The following is a 19,638-nucleotide window of genomic DNA, read 5'->3' as shown; positions in this document are numbered from 1 at the left end:
GAATATAAATAGATAGACTATCCGCAAAAATTAAATTATTCTAATTCAAATTCATTTTTTATTCAATAAAAAATTAATTTAAATTACTTAAATTCGTTTTAAATTTAATTATTATTATTTAAATAAATTTAAATTTATTTAATTTTATATATTTTAATTAATAATGTATATAAAAATATTTTATTAATAATTTTTATTTAAAAAATTTAATATTTAAAAAAATATTTCAATTTTAATTTTTTAAATAAAAATATATAAAAAGATTTATAAATATTATTATAAAATATATATTTTTTATATTAAATTAATTATTTATATAAATAAATTCAAATAATGAAGAATCTATATATAATATTATAAATATTATTTTTTAAAATTCAAAGTTTTTTCAAAATTCTTTTTATTTAGAGACCAGATATTAAAAAAAAAAAATTTAAAACCAGATTAAATCTATTATTACAATTTTCCAAAAATTATAACTTCTAAATTCATTGTATTAGAATTTCATTGAATCAGATTCCCAAAATATCTGATGCGGTTGCCGTCCCTATAAAAGATAAACCAACATTAGACTGCAGAGCATTACAAGTTCCGCAACAGAGAGAAAGCATCTTTCAATGAATCCTTAGAAAGACGCCATGGAAGTACTCTCTCCCTCGTTCTCCACCACCATAACCTCCATATCTAACAAATTTCCAATCCAAATTTCTTATTCAACTGTCAATGTATTCAATCCTACAAACAACAAGAACCACACAAAACTCTCCTTATCCTCCTCTCAATCTTCCCCCTTTTCTTATGTTTTTTCATCTAGGACAAAAGCAACAGTCACTGCATCAATAACTACACCTTTAACTTCCCCTCCTATCTCTTCCAATAAAACCGGCAACCGCCACTGGATGGTGCTCATGGAGAGTCCTCCACATGGGGTCAATTCCAAGCCACAAATCGTTGATTACTACGTCAAGACTCTAGAGAGAGTTCTGGGCAGGTGAGTGTGTTTCAATACATGACCAGCTTGAGCAATTGTTGGTTTTGGTGCGAATTTACTCTGTGGTTTTGACAGTGAAAAATATGCTCAAATGTGCATATATGATGTTTCTTGTGATACCCACTTTGGTTTTTGCTGCGATATCGATGAAGAAGCCTCCCGTGAGCTTGCCAGTATGTTTTTGTTCCTTTCTTATCTTTGTTGCTTATATTGTTCATTTTTTCTTTTGAAACTTTTGAAATAATTGTATAAAGCTAAAGGATATGTAAAACAGCAGAATATGCATATTTCCTGTTTTATTAATGGAGAAATTGTAGACTGCAAGAGGTTCGCTTGTTTATCAATGGTTGATAACTTAGTGAATTTTCATTTATGCATGTTTTGTAGGCTTGCCTGGGGTTTTATCAGTTAGGCCTGACCCAGATTATAATTCTGAGGAAAAAGATTATGGTTCAAATATTCAAGCGACTAACCTATCAAAACCAGAAATCAGAAGTACATTGTTGTTTCCTGCTGGGACTACGAAATACTGGTTGGTTAGAATGGATAAGCCAGGAGTTGGAGTTGTTACAAAGGCACAAATGGTTGATTATTATGCTGAAATACTAACCAAGGTTCTGGGGAAGTAAGTAAGCGTTAATGTTCAAAGAACAACGATGAAATCTGTAAGCACTTATGCTTAAAGTGAAATTTGGTTCTTGCAGTGAAAAGGATGCTCAAATGTGTATATATCATGTTTCTTGGCGATCTAATTTTGGCTTTTGTTGCGAACTGGATGAGGAATGTGCTCAAGAAGTAGCTAGTGAGTTTTATTCCATTTTGACAATCGTTTTCTGTTGAATGCATTGTGCTGTTGAAGGAAAAAATTCTTTCATGTTTTGTAGGTGTGCCTGGGGTTTTATCTGTTCAGCCAGACAAGAATTTTGGATCAGAAAATAAGGATTATGGAGGTGAGTCCCTCTCTTTATTTTGGTTGTTTGCCATGGACATAGTTACAAGCTTATTTCCTTATCTCATAATCACGAATGTTTTTCTGTACAATTGATTAGCTATAAGTTTTACAACTTCTGTTATTTTTATTTCTAAATAAATATCTTCTTCTCGAGGAGCATATGGCAGCAACCTTGAGTATGTTGCTTTTCCGTATATTGTTGTCATAATTCATGTTTTATGACCTGTATGGTTTTAGGACTAATATGGTCTTTTAGTACTAACTGTATGGGTTACTGGCCATACATATAGCAAATAACTAAGTTTCACAAATCTAGCATGGCCAGTATTACTAACAGATATGAGTCTTGTTGATTCATGCATATTATGTGGGGAATCACTATGTGATTCACGTGGAAAAAACACACCTTGTTTAGCAAAAAGACGGATATTCCTTGCTTATTATCAAACAATCACTTATTCAATTTTGGAGACAATGAAGTGAAAGAAAATGTGATTCTAGAATTTTTGTTAATGACAGAAGGAGCAATGGCATAACTGCAGCTGAAGAATTGCTTTTTGTAATGTATTCCCTCTGTAGAACTTAATTGAAGGCAGTGGACCTTTTATATGCTAAAAGTTCTACAATTGGGGTAGCCTTTTCGTGGAGTTGTGCTAGGAATGGACTAGGGTGCATTTGGACTAAAAATTCAGTCTTAATTCATATTGTATAAGTTCTGGGAAAAAAATTGTATATACAAGGATTTGGTCTTGTCAAAAAGAGAGAATATTATTTAACAAAGTCTTGGTGAGTGTAGTTGACATTACACATTAGTTATTTTCATCAGGAATCAAATAGAGATTAATGAACCTTATTTCATATATATATATGTGCACACTAGAACTAGTGTCCTATTCAAATGCCCTTTCATTTCAAATATTTTAGCTCATTGGTGAATACAACAGAATTCTGTTCTTGAGTTGGAAAGTGATGAATCAGTTAAAAAGAAGTAATATCTCTTGGAGAATCTCATGCTTTATACTTAAAGAACCTTGACTTGATGATAGAGAAGAAAATTATATTGCATCGACCACAAATTTGGCATATGAGACCAGAGTTAAATTTTTTATCCTTTTAAGATCAAAATGGGCTAAAATCCACCCTGTCACTTTGAAAGAAAAGCTTCTTGTGGGACTAGCTTTGAGGTTTCTTACCAGCATAGATTCAGTGTGAGGCTCTGAAGAGTAAAGTTCCAATAATGTAAAAGTCATGTGGTTAATCCAAATAGGTTAAAACAGGATTCATTTGCATTGTTCATACTTTTTTAAAGATTTTGATGTGAGGACTTGAGAGCCAATAAAAATGATCTTTATTTGTTTATTTATTTTGTCTATAGATGCCATCTTATAGGATGCGTAGTAAGAAAATGTTTTCTGATGTTTAACTTAATTTATCTATGTTAGTGTCCTCTTTCTCCTCTCTCTATCTCTCACATGCATACGCACAAGCCCATGCATACTTGCTTGTCGTCACACATCCTAGGGGACAACATTGACCTTAGCAATATGAAAAAAAATTTTCTCAAATCTGTTTATGATTTTCTGTTGGAACTTAAAAATTATCATAGCTATTGTTTTGACCTTATTGTAGCTATTGTTTTGACCATTAAAATAAGCAAATCACGTGTATTTTTATGTCTATAATTAGAATGCTCTACATTGATTTGAGTTTTCCCCTTGGTGCATTAACAATATTTTTTCTTACAGGTAATAATATAGAAAATTCTGTAGATCGATCAACTTCATCAGAAACAAGTCAAACTCCGGTGAAAACAAAGAAACTTTTTGTAACTGGTATGTTGCATCTCTGAATCAAATTTTAACTGTTATTTTCTGTAACTTGTGCTTGTTTCTTCTTACTTCCTTTCCCTCAAAAAACTCGTTTACAAGTAACATAAGTTTGTTCGCTTGTAAACTCTCACATTGGCTGCACAATATGTGTGACTAATACACAGAAAAGGAAAAATGCAAAATTAGTTCTGTAGAAGTTATGTCTGTTGCCCCACAGAACATGACTGCAGGTAGGACTCAAGGTTTTTAAAGTTATGCCTTAAAATTTCTGCCTGTTTCCTAATTTGGCATGCTCTAAATTGCATGTCATCTTTTCATATTATAGCCGTCCAATTTTCTATATTCTTGCTTAATAATGCTTCTGTCCTATAATTTTTGTCTTTCTTTTCTTTTTCACACATATTAAGAAAGACAATGTTTTTTTATCAACTTTTCAATTATACCAATCTTAGAGATATTAAATTTTATTAAATAGTAAGAGATGTTTTGAGAGGTTTTTGGAAATAAGACAACGTTAATTAGGGTTATAATAGTTAATTTATATGTTATTGTAGTATAAAAAAGAAAAAAGTTGACAATAATTTTGGGACAATAAAAAAGAAAGATGGACAAAAATTATAGAATAGAGGGAGTAGTTTGTATTTTATAATTTCTTTTTACTTTGTAACATTTTGAGTTGATGAATGATTAGAATGCTTTTTTTTTTCAACAGTTTCCATGTGTTTGAGGGCCTAATATCTATATGTCCATAAATAATTTAACTAGTCCATTTTTATTCAGTAAAAGTTATCCGCTATCTCCTAAAATATGTCCTAGAAGAGAAATACATGTGTCTAGTTTTGGTTTGGCTTAAAAGCTATTTTGACAGACTAGTTATGCTTATGTTAGGCTGTGGATTTCTGACCTCCTCCCCCCTCCCCAACAAAGTGAGTGAATTTGTGTTGACATATTGGAATTTATTTGTTTCTTTCTTTCGCTTTATTAGGAAGCCAAATGGCCAGGGGCTACACAATGGGGGGTGAATCTCCGTTTTCCAAAACTACCTCATTATATCAGTCATCAGTGAATAATTATCACCATATATTAGGAAGAGGAAATTCAAACCTGAGAGCAAATACTGAGAGTTAAATTTTTTAAAGATACAGATTCCAAAGAAAAATATATATTAGCAAACTGAAATGGATATTTTTACATCCACTATAAATATCATTATCATGCGGCAGAATTAAATTCATGTCTGGAGATCTAATTTCCTTAATATAAATAAATAAATTTTCTTTCTATTAAATGGTGGTAAGTGATGGGCGATCTTTATAACAGGTCTGTCATTTTATACTTCTGAAAAGACTTTACGAGCAGCATTTGAAGGCTTTGGTGAGCTTGTCGAAGGTACATTTTGCAGTCAATGCAAGTACTTCACTTTTATAACAATTCTGGGCTAGTTTTACTAATGGAGTGCTAATCTTGACAGTTAAAATAATAATGGACAAGATCTCTAAAAGGTCAAAGGGTTATGCATTTGTAGAGTACACCACAGAGGAGGCTGCAAGTGCAGCACTGAAAGAGATGAATGGCAAGGTAGGTTTGAACATGAGTGTTTGATTTTGTTCTGCCTTTGTTAACACTTCCGATCAAGGGGGCTGAGCTCCATCCTTTTTACTCGTGCTTCCAGATTATTAATGGTTGGATGATAGTTGTTGATGTTGCCAAGACCAACCCTCCAAGACACAGCAAGGGTCGTCAGAGAATGGCAGCCTGAGAGAGATCAATGAGGTGGGAAATTTTTCTTCAAACAAGCTACTCAAATTCCTAATTCACACAAATGTACTCATTATCTCTGCTGGCTTCTTATTGTAGAAGCATAATCCAAATTGTAAGATTGACATATCAGTGCCTTCCATTGATATGCTACATTACCTTTTCTAGAAATTTTGACTGTTAAGTTAAAAGGATGCTCTTCTGAAACTAGCCCATCTCCCCCAACTGCAATTCGCATTATGTTAATACTCGATCTAAAACATTAATTTTGCCCATTGGCATCATTGAGATTTACTCATTTATATAGGCTATCTTAGTATACCGTAATGCAACGTAATTTAATAAAACATAGTATTGTATTGCACTACGTCCTATTTTTCATGGAAATATCAGGGAAAGCATTCAAGCTGGTGTCAAAAATGTTACCAATCATCAGAAGAGGACACTCAGAATCACCCAAGAAGGAGCCAATAGCCCACTACAAAAAAAAATTTGGCTGCATACTTGCCTGTATTTCAACACTTTTTGCCTATCAAATATTACTGGACTTTAATACTTTTTACTCATCAAACATTTTAATTTTAATAGTTACCTAATAAATATTTAAAATTTTTAAAAAATATTCCATGTATTTAGGATCAAGATACATTAAATTGGTGTTCATGTATTAAATCTTTATTATTCTAGTTTTTTTAAATTCATGTATTGTGTCTTTTAGATGTTCAAGATGCATTTATTATTATAATCCACATTCGTGTCATTAGTCTAGTATAAATATTGATTGTAAATTGATATTTTCCTTCTTTTGTTTCTCAACCATTCAAGGGAGACAACTGTTATGCGGATACCTTTGCCGAGCATGGACTCTTTCGAAAAATAAGAAAAATTAATTCTCACCAACTAATGATTAAGTTGCCATTGATACAGCGACAAACTCTGTTAATTAAGAAGTAAGTTTCTCATTCCATACGTTGAACTACGAAATTAACTTCCAGCTTTGAATTCTCCAGCCGTGGAGAAACAGTCCAACTAATGAAACTGATTATCTGACTTGGAAGAAAGGCTGACCAACTAACCTCAACTAATGGAACTATTTTTCCATATAGCAATTTCAATATCAATCCCAAATAGATCCTATTAACACAGTTAATCTCAGAGCCTAGAGATTTCTCATTGCTGAAGTAATTAGTTAGCTCAACTAAACATTTGATAACAATGATAAATGAAGGAACAAATTAGAAGTTTCCACTTAAAGCAATCTCTATACATAAATACCTAAATAATGCCTTTCTCCTTCATTGCCTCCAGGTCTCTGTACCTACATTTTCTCATTGCAGCTCTTCAATGAAGAAACATTTTATCTTTCGTTTCTGTTATGCTCTGTTCTGCTTCTTATATTCATTTACAGGTGAATTTATCTTCTTTTCTCTATTATATTAGAGATGCATGAATTAAGCCTGCTGAGTGCATGCAGTCTATACTATCCCAATGCATTTGCGATGTGGATGTAAAATAACTAAATCTAGTCTATTATGATGGATCAGAGGGTGAGGCACATAGACAGCAGCATGATCATCATCACCATGAGCATGGGTCAGTGAAGCTTTTTGTTTTTGGAGACTCGTATGCTGATACTGGAAACTGGGACAAGTCTGCTATTTCGTGGAAAGAGCCTTACGGGTTCACTTTTCCTGGTAAACCGACAGGTCGTTTCTCCGATGGCCGTGTTCTCACAGATTATATAGGTAATTATAACTCTATATTTCTCCCCCTCCCTCATTCTGCACCATGTAATTCATGGAATAGTTACTGTCATACTTTATAATTATTCTCTTTCGGTTGTATGGAATATGCAGCCTCATTTCTGGGAATAAAATCTCCATTACCTTTTAGAATGAGGAAAACCACAAGAAAATCTCTTCTACGATTTGGAATGAACTTTGCATATGGCGGAACTGGCATCTTTGACACTTTAAACAATGGACCAGATATGTCTACCCAAATCAATTATTTTCAACAGCTACTTGAAGAAAATGTGTACACCAAACAAGATCTTAACTCTTCCATCGCGCTGGTATCTTTAGCAGGCAATGACTACAATACTTATCTTTATAAAAACGGCAACCTTACGGTGAGTTTGGCAAACTATTTCTCTCCTCTAAGCCTTTAGTGGGTCATCTGCGCTTGCCCTTATAGCATGAAAGAGGTAACAAAGTACATGAATTTATCAATACCCACTATATTCAAACAATGGCCACCAATTATTAATAAATGGAAACTTTTTATATGTATTTGGGAATACATACACTCAAATAATATAAAATAAATTATATTTTCTTAAATTTGGATCAAATCTAACTCACACGAAAAAAGTTAGGTCACCAGTCATATAACTTTTTGTCCAATAATTTTAATCCTTTTTGTTCAACAATCGAAATGAATTAGGACCAAACAATTCCTATAAATTTTAATATCTAACACTAATGCCTTCGTCACCTTTCTACATGCACAGGACTTGCCAGATTTCAGTACCTCACTTATCAAGCAACTTTCCTTGAATCTGAAAAGAATCCATGGTTTGGGGATGCAAAAGATAGCAGTTACAGCATTGCAGCCAATAGGATGCTTGCCTGAATTGGCTGCCTCATCTTCATATGAAAATTGCAGTGAAAATTGGAATTCTGCCTCCAAGCTCCACAACCAGATGTTGGAGAAAGCAGTGCAGAAACTCAACAATGAAACCCAGAAACCTGTTTTTGAAATTTTGGATCTCTTTAGGGCTTTCATGTCTGCATTCGACAAAGCACAACATGCAGGTACTTTTTCCTCTATGATTTCTAATAAGGATTGCTGTTGTTGCCATGGAATGAGCATTTATTCAAGCAATATCCGAATTTACATTCACAAACCCTTGTGGAGGAGGACTCCACTGAATAGAATTTTGAGCTCTTCTTGAATCTACAGAGACTGAAACACCAGTAGGATGGTTAAGGGAAGGAGTGCCTTATAACCCATATTAAGGGCTTCCATGAGAAAGTGCTATGTTCTATCAAAACAGAAACCATGTAAATATTTGGTAAATTATTTTGTGCCCTTTGACACCCTAAAATTCTTCAGTTGAGGCGCCTAGGGATCTTCCCATATCATAGTATCCTTCCCATCGCCAATATTAATACAAACCCCTCTCTTTAGAACTTCTCTCCCTGCTAACAAGCCTTATCATATCCAAGATCCCTTCTTTGATGATCTTGCATTCCATAAATCAGAATTTGGAAACTAAAGGCCTTTCAATACCTTTGCCCACATACTAGAAGAATTTTTAATCAACCGCCAAACAAGCAAGATTAAAAAGATGAAAATCCCTCAAACCAATACCTCCATTGTATTTAGGATTTGATAATTGCCTCCAGCTAACCCAATGAATTTTCTTTTCTACCACTTTCCTACCCCACAAGAAATTAGAAATCAAGCTATTTAATTGATGGCTGAAGGTTTTTGGATACTTGAGCAAGGCCATATTCCTTGGTTAGATAATGAGAGAGTGACTTTTTGTATATTATTTAAACTGGTATATATACAAGCCAATTGGATTAAAAACAAAAAACCCTAACATTTGCATACTTTTACATTTTCTAAGTTTGGTTTATTGTTTCAGTCTTTTCAATAGTCTAATTTTGGCATAATTTTGAAATCAACATCTGAATTTCAATTTTTGTACACAAAGTTTAATTAACCAGATGTGTACGAAAAATTATTGAATTTTCAGGTATTGATTTTTAAATTATGCTAAAATTACATCAAATTAATAAGATTGGGACAATACATTTTACTAAAACTAACCTAAATAACTTTTTACTCTTTCTTCGCTTGACTCAAAATAATTCACCCAATTTATTTATCAAACCATTACCGTTTATCTCAGACTAATCTTGAATCAGTAAAATTGTATGGAGTTAGTAGTTCTGTGAAGGAGTAATTATCGAATGAGGTAGAGTCATTCGATTCGAGACACTTACAAGCCAAAATAACCATGAGTCCAGTAATGATTTCGTATTTATCAAAACAAGTTGTAAACTTTGTATTGAAGTTTTAAATTCGTAATCTCCTACTTTGAAATGGTTAATTTTAAGAGAATTTAAATGAATTTTTATTTTTTTTTTTTAAAATTGTATTTGGCAAAACTATTAATATAAGGATTCAATAAAATTAAATTTTAGTGAGAATTAATTTTGAATAAAAAAATTGTTAAAATTGTCAAGATTTTATAATAAATAATTTTAGTTAAGAGTATTTATATCAAAATTATTTAATTAGCCCTTCAAAGCTCCATTCTTTCCTTCTGTTTATTCTTTATTTTTTTTTTAATTTATTTAATTTCAAATCTATTTGTGTTTTTCTAATTAATAACTATTTTTTAAAAAATTTAATTTAGTATTGAGTACTAATATATAATGCATCTAGGATTAATATTAAGAAATTTATTATATTACTTTGTTAATTTTTTTAAAAAATAGTATTTTAAATTATATTTTTAATTATAAAGAAATTATGTAAATTTTAGAGTTTTAGTATTGTTAAAAAATTAATTATGGTTTTTAAAAAAATTTTGAATGTGATAAAAATATTGGTATTTATAAGAATAAATATTTATGTTTAGTTAAGAAATAATAAAGATGATAAAGAAAATAAATTAAATTGAATTTATTATTAATTTATTTAAAAAATCAATTAAATTTTATTATCTAAAAATTTATTGCAAAAAAAATTATAAATAAAAGATTACTTGTATTTTATTAGTAGAATTTCAATTATTTTCATCTAAGAGATGCATTCCAAAATATGATTTTTAATAATAACTTTTTTTAATTATTCTGAATAGTAGAATCATTTGGTATTTTTATTCTTATACTTTACATTTAGTAAATAAATTTTTTATTTTAAAATTATAAAATATAAATATTTTGTTATTAAAAATAATATTTTATTAGATAAATACTTATTTAGACTTGCAAATAAAAATTAGGGTTTTATTTGGACATTAAGATTAAATTGGGTGGATATAAATTTTGATAAAAAAATATATATATATAACTTCTTGCTGAATTTTAGTACTTCCTTTGAAAATAAAATCTGTGAATTGAGTAAATCCTCAATTAAATAACACCTAAATAAAAGATAATTTTAATAACATTATTTAAACATAAATTAAAAAAAGTATAGATAATTTTGTATAAATCATTTGATGTTAAAATGAACTGATTCAATTAATTTAAATTCATACCGAACAGATCAATTAAAAAAGCTAAACGCTTCCTTTCAAGTTTTTTAAAAGTATTTCATATTTAAAATTTAACGGTTAAGAGAATAAATCCTGCCATCTCAATAAATCCTGCCATCTCATCTCACCTCTTGAAAGGAAAGTATAAGTATAGATATTTTAACCCGAAAATCTAAAATATTAAATTAAGTGTACAAAACATTTTAAGAAATATACGTAAGATGGTATGTGTGGAAATTATAAAATATTCAAGTTTTTTTATTTTTTTCAAATTTAGATATAATGTTTTTTTTAAATGAATACACGTTTTTTGTGCTTAATTTTTTTATTTTTGATAACATGAAAATTATTGAAATTAAATTAATTAAGATAAAATATTGAATGATAATAAATTCAACAATAATAACTAATAATTATTTGGATTTAGAAGGTCAAATTACTTGAAGAGAGACTTTTTGATTGTCATTAAAAGATTAAGTTAAAAATAAACTTGAAAAGGCAACAGTAATTTTTTTTTTTTGATAAATAAGGCAACAGTAATTATAAGAAAAGAATTACACATCAATTAGAATTCGTAACTATTAATTATTAGGTTAATCTCCTGATTAATTAGCCATATTAATAATTTCATGAGAATGCCAGGGAAAAAATGCTACAATGCAACGATAAAGGAAAAAAAAGTTCCTGCTTAATGTAGATATTAAGATTTCCCTTTTTTTATGTAATTATAATCTCCATTAAACCGTTTTCTCTCCCTCTTTTTTTTTTTTCTCTTTTCTTTTTTTTTTTAAAAAATAAATTCTCAGGAAGCTTGAACTCTGAAAGTCCATTGAAGCCATGCTGTAGGGGTGTGACAAGTGATTCCTCATGTGGGGAGATGGACAAAAGTGGGTCAAAAAAGTATGACATTTGCAAAAACCCAGAGTTATCTGTGTTTTGGGATATAGTTCACCCTTCTCAGAATGGTTGGTACCAAGTTTATTTGGCTCTTCAATCTTCCCTTCATCACCTCTATTAGGAATTCACATATTATTATGTCAAAAGCCTCTGACGTGCACTTACTGTATATGCACTTGGCCAATAAGATGTGATTAGTTATGAAATCTACTGTAATTTCATCTAGTTTACTATTCATTTATTAGCCAGTATATGGACACCGAGTGTGTATAAAATTTTCTCTTATTATGAAACTTTCTCATGCTAGAAACTTGCAATTAAATACCAAAATTTCTTATTTGCATTTGGTGCATGTGCACTCGAGATTGGTTTCTTATTACTTATGTCGTTTTGTCTATCTAGCCTTTCAATGATAACTGCAATGTTTATCCTACCGCATTTAAAGTCCATTGTAAAAAATCGTCCTATAAAAACCCTTCATCTTCTCTAAATACTATTTTTGCTCTCTCTTCTGCAACCTTTTAGAGAAACTTACTTCGCAGCTTCCTTCCCATTTCTGCTTCTTACAGTCTTATTTTTCTTATGGTAATTTCTGTTTCCTTCAATATGAATAGGAATATTTCTTCTTCCCTTCCCCTAACGAGGGTTCTGCCTCTAGCTCATTTTTTGATGGCTCCATCCGTGACCCAGCCTCTATTATTCAATTGAGGGATGCTTTGAAAAGTGAAGGCGGCCTGGTTAGTGATATTCCATCTATTCTCTTAGAGTGTAATGTGAACTGTCTCTATGATACCTGTCACATTCTTCGAGAGAATTTCCGTGTCTTTGCTCCTTCTCCTTATGTCCGTGCGAGTGATTTAATTCCTGCTGAGAATACTATTATTGTCTTTGAAGAGTAGTTGAACATGGGCCTCCGATTCCCTCTAGACCCTTTTTCCTAGAGGTCCTTCGATTTCACAAGCTCTTGGTTGTCTAGCTTCACCCTAATAGCTGGAGAATTCTGGTGGCTTTTCGGTTCGTATGTCTTAACAATCGCATTGAACCAAGTGTAGTGCTTTTCTCCCAATTATACCAGCTGGGTACCCGTAAAAATGAGGAGTTTTGGTACTTCAATAGTCCAAAGTATTTGAATATGTTTGACCGGATACCCTACTCCTTGAAACATTAGAAGAATAAATTTTTTATCCTCCGTTATCGGACGCCATAGGGTTTTGAGCGACTCCAAATCAGCTGGCACTACTGGTGGAATTTGTAACGACCCGGAAACCGGACCGCTACCGGCGCTAGGATTCAGGTCGGCTTAAGGCCGCCGGAACCCGTAGCAAGCCAAACATACATCCTGTGAACCTGTTCAATCCCATACATGAACCAAAACATACATAAAAATTAAAACTTTTCTTTCATACGAATATTTCTTTACCCAGCCTAGCCTGTGCATGCATAACCAAAACATAAACCCCCTCATTGGAGTTCTCAACAAATACTCCAATGGGGTACATAACATATATCAGGCTTGGGTTACATAAACATCATAAAACATTTATCTCATGTATTTAAGGGATTACAACAGACTCTAGTCAAGCACACTATAAAACTTACATTACATTACATAACATACTTTTACATTACAACCAAACCATGTCCACTTCTATGCTATTACAGAGACTTCTCTTACTCTTGCTGACTTCTCTATCTACTCTGCACCTGCAAGACTGGGGTTAGGGGAGAGGGGTGAGCTAAAAAGCCCAGTGAGCAAAAAGTAAAAACATGATATTAATTCCTCCATTTTTAGGTATTTTATTCTCCATTTTATTATTTACATTTGCTTTAATTCCACACTTTTTAGGTATATTATTATTCATTTTATTATTAACATTAAATAACATAACTTTTACTTTACATGCTTTCATGAAATGCAACACATCACATTTAATCACATAAAGGATGGTATTGTCACCATTAGTCCTCACATCTCCAAGTGCCAGGGGCGTAGAATGGGCCTCGCTGGTCTTCCTCTTACATAACATACATATCATAACATTCCAAAGTGCCAGGGGCGTAGAATGGGCCTCGCTGGTCTTTCTCTTACATAATGCCAGGGGCGTAGAATGGGCCTCACTGGTCTTCCATAACATATCATCATGACATAACATTAGAGGACTATGGATCACCCAATAACCATCCACATCAACATCAAATTATGCAATGCAACATATTCGTGAATTTCTAATGCAAACATCCTAAAGCATCGCATGGCATTAATGATGCATGAGTATGCTATCAGATTCATTCATTTGTTCATTTATTCATTACTTAAAAACTTAGGGAATAATCCCACTCACCTGGTGACCGAAGCTTTAACGACGGACTCTGAAAGACTATCTCACAACCGGGGGTCTCGGGTCCTCGGGTCCGAACCTACACAGGTGGACTCAAATGAGGCACCAAACAACAAGAACATAACTCTAAACATACCCCCCAAAAACTTCCTAAAAACACCTCAAAACATCCCTAGAAAACATGCAAGAAAAGGCTGGGAAGGGCACTTTCGGCGGCACCTTCGGCGGCCGGAAGTCCCTCTAGAGCCGAAAGTCAGGCAGGTTCGGCGGCACCTTCGGCGGCCGAAGCTCCCAGACAGAGACGAAAATCATGCATGTTCGGCGGCACCTTCGGCGGCCGAAAGTCTCGGACAGAGCCGAAACTCAAACTTTCGGGGGCAGGCTTCGGCAGCCTAAAGCTGCCTCCCAAGCTGGTTCGGCGGCCGAAAGTACCTTCGGCTGCCGAACCTGGTTTCTGCCAAAGGGCAGAAACTTGGCTCTTCATGCCCAAAACAACCCCCTACACAACCAATCATGCATAAACCTATTCTACAACAAGCATACTCAAGCATGCAAGCTCCTAGGGGCCTCCAACAAGCTTAAACCCCAACTACAACACACAAGCAAGCCACATTGCACATAAACACACATTAAAACCATGGATTTTTCATAAAAACCCAACAAGCCTACTCATGCATTTCTACCCCAAAACCTTGCACAAAACTTACTTAAAACACATATAAAACTAGAGATCGGCTCTTACCTCTTGAAGATCGAGAGAGAAACGATCCTAGCTCGAAGATGGGGAGATTCGAGTTCTTGAACTTCAAAGCTCCAAAACTTGCTTGAACTTTAAAACTCTTCAAAAACAAGATGTAACTTGTTAAGATCTAAAGGATTTGAGGGAAAACACTTAAAATGACCATAGGAGGGCTAAAGCTTACCGTCGGCCGAAATGGGAGAGAAAACCTCGCCTGTTTCGGTCACGGGGTCCTTTATAGGGCTGGTTCTGCCACCTTTCGGCGGCCTAACGTGCCCCCACATCTTATGCATGTTCGGCGGCCGAACATGAGGTTCGGCGGCCGAACCTTGAGTCTTTCAAGCAAGGCTTTCGGAGGCCTAAAGCGCTCCCAAAACCCCACCATGTTCGGCGGCCGAACCTAACTTTCGGCGGCCGAACCTGGCAAAGCCTCCTTTGGTCTTTTTCATTCAAAACTCAATTTCCTTTTTGCTTAAAAACATAAAATACATTAAAAACATTTTATAAAACATGGTTTTACCCTTCTAGAGGTTTCCGACATCCGAGATTCCACCGGACGGTAGGAATTCCGATACCGGAGTCTAGCCGGGTATTACATTCTCCCCCCTTAAGAACATTCGTCCCCGAATGTTCACCAAACAACACATAACATGGCAAACATATAACATACATACTAAGCACATCAACACATAGGGATCTAACCTTAAAAGAGCTGAGGGTACTGCTGGAGCATAGACCCCCGTGTCTCCCAAGTGCACTCTTCCAAGTTGTGGTGGTTCCACAGGACTTTCACCATCGGGATTTCCTTGTTTCTTAACTTTCTGATCTGCGTGTCTATGATCCGTACTGGCTGTTCAACATAGGTGAGATCCTCTTGGACCTCCACATCAGGCTCACTAAGAACCTTGCTCGGATCTGACACAAACTTCCTCAACATCGAAACATGGAAGACCGGATGGATTCTTGCCATTGAAGCAGGTAAATCTAGCTTGTACGACACATTCCCAATCTTTTGCAAGATTTCAAAGGGTCCGATGTATCGTGGGGCTAGTTTACCTTTCTTCCCGAAGTGAACCACTCCCTTCATTGGAGACACCTTAAGCAATACCAGATCCCCCTCCTGAAACTCTAACTGCCTTCTGCGGATGTCTGCATAACTCCTCTGTCTGCTTGCAGCAGTCTTGATTCTTTCTCTGATTATGGGTACCACCCTGCTGGTAATTTCCACTAGCTCAGGCCCTGCCAAGGCCTTCTCTCCAACTTCCTCCCAGCAAACAGGTGATCTACACTTCCTTCCGTACAAAGCTTCATATGGAGCCATCCCGATGCTAGCATGATGGCTGTTATTGTAAGCAAACTCCACCAAAGGTAGATGCTGCCTCCAAGAACCGCCAAAGTCCAGCACACACATTCTGAGCATATCCTCTATAGTCTGGATGGTCCTTTCTGACTGTCCATCAGTCTGGGGGTGGAAGGCAGTGCTAAAATCCAACCTAGTACCCATGGCATTCTGCAGACTCCGCCAAAACCTGGAGGTGAACTGGGGCCCTCTATCTGACACTATCGAAACGGGAACCCCATGCAGCCTGACGATCTCGTCCACATACACCTGCGCCAACTTGTCCACAGAATAGCCACTCCTGACAGGAATGAAGTGAGCAGATTTGGTGAGTCTGTCCACAATCACCCATATGGAGTCCACTCTGTTGGACGCCGCCGGTAACCCTACTACGAAGTCCATAGCTATATTTTCCCATTTCCATTCTGGAATAGGTAGCGGGTTAAGCATTCCAGCCGGCTTCTGATGTTCCAGCTTCACCCTCTGACACACTTCGCAGGCTGACACGAACTGTGCCACTTCTTTCTTCATTGCTGGCCACCAATAAACTTTCTTTAAATCTTGATACATCTTGGTGGCTCCGGGGTGAATGTTGTATCTTGCATTATGAGCCTCTCTCATAATGTCTCCTTTTAGCCCTATGTCGTCTGGTACACATAATCGACTCCCATAGCGGAGGATCCCTTTACTGTCAAATCTGAACTCACTATCATTGCCTGACTGAACAGTCCTGGCAATCTTCACTAACTCGGGGTCCTCATGCTGTTTCTGAGCAACTTGCTCAAGGAACACGGGTGTCACTTTCATCTGAGCCAACAAGGCACCTGTACCCGACAACTCTAACTGTAGCCCTTCTTCGATGAGCTTGTAGAACTCCTTTACTACTGGTCTTCGTTCTGTTGTGATGTGGGATAGACTGCCGAGTGATTTCCGGCTTAAGGCATCAGCTACTACATTAGCCTTACCCGGATGATACTGGATTTTGCAATCGTAGTCACTGAGCAGTTCTACCCATCTTCTCTGTCTCAAATTCAAATCTCTTTGACTCAGGATGTGTTGCAGGCTCTTATGATCTGTAAAGATCTCACATTTTACCCCATAGAGGTAGTGCCTCCACATCTTGAGTGCAAAGATTACTGCTGCCATCTCCAGGTCATGTGTGGGGTAATTCAACTCATGCTTCTTCAGCTGCCTAGAAGCATAAGCAATCACCCTCTCATTCTGCATCAGTACACAACCCAGTCCCACACGGGATGCATCACAAAAGACTGTAAAGTCCTCATCACTAGATGGCAGAGCTAAAACTGGTGCTGAAGTCAACCTCTTCTTAAGCTCTTCAAAACTCTATTCACACTGGTCGGTCCACAGAAATTTCTGATTCTTCCTGGTTAACCTGGTCAGAGGAGCTGCTATCTTTGAGAAGTCCTGAACGAACCTCCTGTAGTAACCAGCCAAACCCAAGAAACTTCTAATCTCTGTCACTGAGGTGGGTCTAGGCCAGTTAGCCACAGTTTCTGTCTTCTTGGGGTCCACCTCAATACCATTCTCTGACACTACATGCCCCAAGAACGAAATGCTCCTCAGCCAGAACTCACATTTAGAGAACTTGGCATACAAGCCATGTTCCCTCAAAGTCTGCAAGACCAACCGCAGATGATGGGCATGCTCTTCTGCATTCCTGGAATACACTAAGATATCATCTATGAAGACAATAACGAAGTGATCCAGGTATTGGCTAAACACTCTGTTCATGAGATCCATGAATGCTGCAGGGGCGTTTGTTAACCCGAACTGCATTACTAGGAACTCATAGTGCCCATATCTGGTTCTGAAAGCTGTCTTTGGCACGTCTTCATCTCTGATCTTCAGCTGATGGTACCCAGATCTTAGATCTATTTTGGAGAAACAACCCGCTCCTGCTAATTGGTCAAATAGATCATCGATCCTTGGCAAAGGGTACCTATTCTTGGTAGTGACTTTGTTCAACTGTCTGTAGTCGATACAAAGTCTGAGGGATCCATCCTTCTTTTTCACGAACAACACTGGAGCACCCCAGGGTGAGGTACTCGGTCGGATGAAACCCTTATCTACCAGCTCTTGCAACTGTTCTTTAAGCTCCTTCAGCTCGGCTGGCGCCATCCTGTAGGGAGGGATAGAGATCGGTCTGGTTCCTGGCATCAATTCTATCTCGAACTCTATCTCCCTCGGAGGCGGTAAACCTGGTAGTTCGTCTGGGAAAACATCTAAGAACTCTCTAACCACAGGCACTGAGGCGGGCTCTCTGACATCTCTGTCTAGCTCTCTCACATGAGCTAGATAACCCTGACAACCCCTCCTGAGCAGCCTACGAGCCTGTAGGGCTGATATCAAACCTCTAGGTGTACTCCCCCTGTCTCCTCTAAAGACAACCTCTGACCCATCCTGACATCTGAACTTAACTACCTTGTCTCTGCAATCCAAGGTAGCACCATGGGTAGATAGCCAATCCATCCCTAGAATGACGTCAAAATCTGTCAAGTCTAGAACCACAAGGTCGGCGGATAGGCATCTTCCCTCTATGAAAACTGGACTGTACTGGCAGACTGACGCCGCCACTGACGGGTCACACTTGGGTCCACTAACCCATAGGGGACACTCTAACCCAGAGACCATCAAACCCAACCTCTCGACCGCTCTCGGAGAAACAAAAGAATGGGATGCACCCGGGTCCATTAAGGCATAAGCATCTGAACAACCAATGATGATATTACCTGACACCACGGTGTTGGATGCGTTTGCCTCCTGCTGTGTCATAGTGAAGATCCGTGCTGGAGCTGACGGACCTTCCCCTCTGTAAGCTGATGAAGAAGAGGCTGACCCTCTCCCTCGGCCTCTGCCACTGGCCTGTGTCGCGGCTGAAGCTGCTGGCTGTGCCACACTACCCGAAGTAGTCTGCTGGGGCCGTGCCATAGGAACTGCTCTAGGACACTCCATGGACATGTGTCCCTCCTGCCCACACCTGTAGCAGGCTGTTGTCCCAAAACGGCATACCCCTCTGTGTAGCTTACCACACCGTGCACACACTGCATTATCAGCACCAGAGCTTGAGCCACTTCCTAGTCCCAGACCTGATTTGATCTTGCTCCAGAACTTACTCTTCTTTGGTTTCTTAGTGGTACTGCTCCACTTCTTACTAGCTGAACTCAAGGATGAAGGATCTATCCTTCCCCCACCTGGGGTCTTAGAACCTGAAGGCTGTGTCACTGACTGTTTAACTGTCCCCTCGATGATTGCACTAGCCTCCATTCTCCTGGCCATGTCTACAATGGTATGGAAACTTTCTCTATCAGCTGACTGAACCAAGGAGGAATACCTGGAATTGAGCCTCATGATATACCTCCTCGACTTCTTCGAATCTGTGTCCAGATGTTGCCCAGCAAACGGCAACAACTCTAAGAATCTATCGGTGTACTCATCGACACCCATTTCATCTGTCTGCTTCAGCTGTTCAAACTCAATCATCTTCAGCTCCCTTGA

General features: G+C 36.5%; 2 protein-coding genes across 4 annotated transcripts; both read left to right on the top strand.

The window, feature by feature from the left end:
* Nucleotides 1–539: 539 nt before the first annotated feature.
* LOC110625358 (organelle RRM domain-containing protein 1, chloroplastic) lies at nt 540–5,832 on the top strand. 2 transcript variants are annotated; one of them, XM_021770981.2, is made up of 9 exons: nt 545–991; nt 1,067–1,164; nt 1,379–1,616; nt 1,696–1,793; nt 1,876–1,941; nt 3,689–3,775; nt 5,093–5,161; nt 5,244–5,350; nt 5,445–5,832. In XM_021770981.2, exons 1-9 carry the CDS (start codon nt 639–641, stop codon nt 5,529–5,531), a joined length of 1,203 nt encoding a protein of 400 aa, XP_021626673.1. In that variant the 5' UTR covers nt 545–638; the 3' UTR covers nt 5,532–5,832. The 2 variants fall into 2 exon arrangements, with proteins under 2 accessions (XP_043817145.1, XP_021626673.1); XM_043961210.1 differs by lacking the exons at nt 5,093–5,161; nt 5,244–5,350; nt 5,445–5,832 and adding an exon at nt 4,758–5,068 and having other exon boundaries at nt 540–991.
* Nucleotides 5,833–6,253: 421 nt separating this feature from the next.
* LOC110624667 (GDSL esterase/lipase At5g03610) lies at nt 6,254–12,039 on the top strand. 2 transcript variants are annotated; one of them, XM_043961211.1, is made up of 6 exons: nt 6,254–6,480; nt 6,839–6,938; nt 7,075–7,275; nt 7,387–7,661; nt 8,043–8,346; nt 11,615–12,039. In XM_043961211.1, exons 2-6 carry the CDS (start codon nt 6,875–6,877, stop codon nt 11,824–11,826), a joined length of 1,056 nt encoding a protein of 351 aa, XP_043817146.1. In that variant the 5' UTR covers nt 6,254–6,480; nt 6,839–6,874; the 3' UTR covers nt 11,827–12,039. The 2 variants fall into 2 exon arrangements, with proteins under 2 accessions (XP_043817146.1, XP_021625581.1); XM_021769889.2 differs by lacking the exon at nt 6,254–6,480 and having other exon boundaries at nt 6,532–6,938.
* Nucleotides 12,040–19,638: the final 7,599 nt, after the last annotated feature.

Source organism: Manihot esculenta, chromosome 10, assembly GCF_001659605.2.
Source record: "Manihot esculenta cultivar AM560-2 chromosome 10, M.esculenta_v8, whole genome shotgun sequence".
NCBI classification, from domain to species: Eukaryota; Viridiplantae; Streptophyta; class Magnoliopsida; order Malpighiales; family Euphorbiaceae; genus Manihot; species Manihot esculenta.
This window is presented reverse-complemented; position numbering and strand designations above follow the sequence as displayed.